At 35.5% G+C, this 5,144-nt stretch overlaps 1 protein-coding gene across 7 annotated transcripts in view; it reads left to right on the top strand.

The window, feature by feature from the left end:
* Positions 1-5,144, top strand: part of Ncoa1 (nuclear receptor coactivator 1) — a 333,365-nt gene that overhangs the window by 247,279 nt on the left and 80,942 nt on the right. For all 7 annotated transcript variants that reach the window (XM_023710899.1, XM_023710898.1, XM_023710900.1 and 4 more), the window contains one exon: positions 3,594-3,741. In XM_023710899.1, coding sequence (XP_023566667.1) covers positions 3,594-3,741 — 148 coding nt within the window. The remainder of the gene's footprint in view (positions 1-3,593; positions 3,742-5,144) is intronic.

The following is a 5,144-nucleotide window of genomic DNA, read 5'->3' as shown; positions in this document are numbered from 1 at the left end:
AGGCTGAAAGGGACCATTCTTTCCCCATGTCTCCTTTTTTAAGGAACAGTGAACTCTTTCTCAGAAATATGATAGTAGAGGTTTCTTCACAATCCATTTACCAGAATTCGGTTTCACTCCATGAAAGAGATCTCCAATTGTTTCTGAATATTTATTTCTTCCATCTTTCTCAGTGTGTGTGTGTGTGTGTGTGTGTGTGTTTGAGACAGGGCCTCCCTAAACAGTTCAGGCTGGCCTTGAGCTCACTTTGTATCCTAGGGTGGTCTCAAACTCACAATCCTCCTTCCTCAGCCTCCCGAGTGCTTGAGTTAGAGGCTTGTGCCACCACACCTGGTTGTAACTTTTGGATTTTGTTTACTCTTTTAGTTTTTTACACTAGGGAAACACTATGATGTTTACACAGGGGAGTCTGACTTACTCATTTATGAACATGGTCTCTAGTTTACCTATCAAAGCCTCAAGTTTATCTTCCTTTAAAGCTGAGTAATACACCATTGTATAAAAATAAAAATATCACATCTTTTTTCAAAAAAGTTATTTATTTATTTATTTATTTGGTACAGAGTCTCACTACACAGCTTGGACTCATAGTAATCCTCCTGTCTCATCCTCCTCAACACGAGGATTACAGGCTCCTTGCCCATTTTCAGTGGCTGGCATGGTGTGCCTGGAGTTCCAGGGCCTGCATAGCATGTGTTACCAGGGATTGAAACTAGGTCCTGTGCTTGCCAAGCAGACACTTAGACCACCGAGCTATCTCCCCAGCCCTGCCACATCTTTTTTATCTATTCCCCAGTTCCTGAGCATTTGAGTTGTTTCCAAGATTTAGCTATATCAGATTGCACTGCTCTAAATATGGGTGCACATGTATCACTGTGTATGATTTTTTTTTTCCGTTTTCCTGGAAAAATACCCAGAAGGTGAATAGCTGGGTTGGATGGGATCTCTAATCCTAATTTTTTGAGGAATCTCCACACTGATTTCTACAGTGGTTGTACTAGTCTACACTCCCATCAACAGTGGAGAAGAGTTCACTTTTCCCCATAGCCCCACCAGCATTTATTATTGGTTGATTTCTTGATGATAGTTAATCTTTCTGGGGTGAGATGAATAGCTAAGATAATTGTATTACCAATTTCTATTGGTTTGTTGAAAGGAACAGTTAATGCTTCATTGTTTGATCAGTTTTACATGCCTGTATCTGGTAATCTGAACAACTATTTTGAAGATAACAATATGCAATATAATAACCATTGTTAATTTTTTATCATTTTGTTTTGAAATTCTGTATTGTTTTATTGGTTTTTTTTCTTATTTTTTATTCTCTTTTAAAAAAAATTAAAGATGTGGGCTGGAGATTTAGCTTAGTGGGAAGGCCCTATGTTCAAATCCTATTACTGCACAACTTTAAAAAGACTTTTTTTTGTTGTGATTGTCAACTTGATTGGCCCAAGAGACACCTAAAAGATTAGTAAAGGATAGTTGTAGGGGTGTCCAAGTGGGTTACAGGGCCACCATCCTGGTAACTGTATCCAGTCCCAGGCCTCTTTACAACATACTCTGCTTTCTGGTTGCCATGAGTTGAGCAGCCTTCCTCTACTGGAACCCTCCTCCCTGATACACCTACCTTGAAGCCAGCCAAACCTAAGTCAAACCTATGAAATTGTGCGCCAAAATAAACCTCTTCTCCTTTTTTTTTTTTTTTTTTTTTTTGTGGAACCGGGGATTGAACTCAGGCGCCTGTGCTTGCCAGGCAAGCGCTTATTCCACTGAGCCATCTCCCCGGCCCCTCTCTTCTTTAAAAAAAAAAAGGAAAAGGAAAAGAGAATGTGTTTGGTTGGGCATAGGTCACATTCCTGTCCAGTAATTTTTGTCCTACTTTGAATACTTAGACTTATTATAGTATAGGTTTATAACAGATTCTGCCTTCTGCAGTTGATTTTACTTATTTTTTTTTCCTGCAGTTGATTTTAGACCCCCAAAACAATAAAATAGAACATATTTTCTCTTTCAAGTAATATGCAGCTTAAAATTTACTTGTTAAATCTGTTTCCTATGCCATTTAAAATGTAATTGAATCCCTTTCTGAAATGTCTTTGAAAAATTAGGGCTAACATTAATACAAGCTGAGTTATAACAGTCATTTGTGGTAGTAATTCTTTCTTTTCTGTGGATATATTTTCTAATCTTGATATAGCTGAATTTATTTATTAAGTCCCTCTTAGATTTATATTACATTACTAAAATATCAATGACATTTTATTACTTAATAGTCTGATATGGCCTTTACATATTCAGTAAGCATTTACTTTCATGATTAGAATTTTATCTGTGGTTAGAAGATTTTAAGATGGTATAAATATTAATATTTGTAAAGTGATTTGACTTCCATAATCATATTTTTATTAAATTAGCAGTCATTGGCTTTATCTTAATTTTCTCATTACTAAAATTGAAAAATTCAAACATTAATAATACATACCAGACATAGTAATTCCACAGGAGGCTGAGGCAGGAGGATCACAAGTGCCAGGCTACCTGGGACAACTTAGCCAGACATTGTCTTAAAATGAAAGATGAAAAAGGCTGGGGGTGTAGTTCAGTGATAGAACACCCCTGGATTCGATCTCCAGTCGAGGGAGGAGGGGTGGGATACACAAAGTCCACTAAAAAAAGTATATACCTTTCAGGAAAAGAAAAGCTTATATAAATATAATACTAAATATATCAAGACATCATGAGAATAATACAAATTACTTTTGGCCTCTGCAATTACAGGAGGTGCCCAAAGTGGTGGCCATCAACTTTCAGACATTTATTAATATGGTAAACTGCTGACAATTCTATTCTCTAAGGGCCAGCAATGTAGTGGATTTTCTACAATACATGACATACTCTACGGTTCCACAGAGGGAAACACTATCTGTTAAAAAACATTTGCACTATTGAAAAAATGTTGAAAAAAATGTACTATTTTTTTCCTGAAATGTGTATACATTTTTTGGCTAAATCTGTATTTATCTAATAATTTAATAAATGGAACTTTACTGATTCATATTCCTGAATGAAATTTTAAACTTGAATATTAGTAAAGGAACTTTAAAAATTAATCAGAACTAAGAAGATGAATTTCATGCCATGTGAATTATGTCTCAGTAAAATTTTAAAAATCACCCAACATAACAAAACTTGATAAGGGTGACACTGAAAGTAAAGGAGAAAAAGTACTTCCTGATATTTTTAATGGAGACTTAATAAATTTAAAGAGCTACCTCATTATAGGAAAAGATTCTCTTGGCTTGAAGTTTCTTCATAATCTTAATTTATGTGAGGAGGCACCTGTGCAAAGAGGACTAAATTAAAGCCTGTCATCAGTACTTTATTCCAACTGGAATCATTTTTCCCACTCAGATACAGTATCTACGTTGTCTAAATTATTTGAGCAGGATCAGACTCAAATATATGCTCTTCGTGACTAGCGATGGGGAGGGCATGTAAAGTGAGATGCTAGGTAGAAATAAGTCCTGGTTACTATCCTTTGCCCAGCGTTCAAGTACAGAATTTTAACTAGGTTTCTCTTTTGTTTGAAACAGTGATGACTCGTGGCACTGCCTCCAGCCCATCCTATAGATTCATATTGAATGATGGGACAATGCTTAGCGCCCACACCAAGTGTAAGCTTTGCTATCCTCAAAGTCCAGACATGCAGCCTTTCATCATGGGAATTCATATCATCGACAGGTACTACTTATTCGGAGAGCTTCCTGTGAAATAAGCCAGTTCACATACTTCTTCCTGGAGAAAATATATGCTCTTTGTGACTAGCAACAGAGGTTCTAAGTTAGGTATACAACTAGAGTACTGTGCTGAATATATAGTCAGTATATCTATTTTGGGTTTTAAAATTTTGTCACCAAATAACTTTGTTGTTCATAAGGGAAGATAGGAAAGGTGAGACTAAGACTGTGTTAGGGGTTAAAAACAAATGGTGCCTAAAGACTTACAAGTTTCCATCTATAAATTTTTAGTCATAGAAGAAATTTCAGAGTTTGTAACATTTTTATTTTTATCTTTCAACATGCTTTGTGTTCATTAGGACAAACTTTATGGCTCTTGAATTCAGGGTGACAGTTTTGCACAGAAGCTACAAATCATTCAACCATCAAGTTGAGATTTTTGAATGCTCTTTCCTCAATTTTTCCCCCCTCTCTAAATATGTTTTATACTGTATACATGGTAAACTCATGGAACTGTTCTTTTATACAGTAGCCTATTCAAATTCCTGCATTTGCAACTGTTTAAAACAGCATTAACAACAGACATTTCCCTCACTTCATCTTTTCTTCATCAGATGATTTTGCTTATTGGAACATGGTAATGCCAGTCACAAATCTGTTGTTATAATTATAAATTTGAGTAAAGAACTCAATGAAAAACTGAATTCAGTATTCCATTTTTTTTCTCGTTTTACCTGAAATTATTCTTGTGAGTGGAATTAGCACAGTTCTTTTTTCATATTGTGATTTCTCTTTCAAAACATCTGCTATGTCTGCATATCACCCTTTTTAATTTTCACATCAGCGACACAGTATTTTCCTTACCCAGTCTTCCTTTTTGGAGTTGAAATACTTAAAAGCTGTAACAAGAGTCATGAATAAGTATTTTATAAACAAACACTTGAGAAGTTTCTTTTAACTAGAAGTATTATTGTAATATTAACTGTACTAAGTTTAGAAAAGTGACCAGGGAGATGGCTCAGTGGAATAAGTGCTTCCCTGACAAGCGCAAAGGCCTGAGTTCAATCCCTGGTTCCTCAAAAAAAAAAAAAAAAAAAAAAATTAACCCAGATAAAAACACAAACAAAAAAAAGAAAAAAGTATTGTGATGCTTACCCACCATTGTATACTGTACAGAGTAGTTTCAGAGCCTCTGTGCTCTGCCTGTTCTTCCCTCCTTCGATCCTAATCCCTGCCAGCCTTTGAGCTTCATACCATCTTTGTACTTTTTCCTTTTCTAGAGTGTCATGCTGGAATCATACAATGTGTAGCCTTTTCAGATTGGCTTCTTTCACTTAGTAACATGCATATAAAACTACCCTGTGTCTTTCCATGGCTGGATAGTTTATTTAAAAAGAATGAATAATA

The sequence above is a fragment of the Octodon degus genome, unplaced genomic scaffold (assembly GCF_000260255.1).
Source record: "Octodon degus isolate 3935 unplaced genomic scaffold, OctDeg1.0 scaffold00019, whole genome shotgun sequence".
NCBI classification, from domain to species: domain Eukaryota; kingdom Metazoa; phylum Chordata; class Mammalia; order Rodentia; family Octodontidae; genus Octodon; species Octodon degus.
This window is presented reverse-complemented; position numbering and strand designations above follow the sequence as displayed.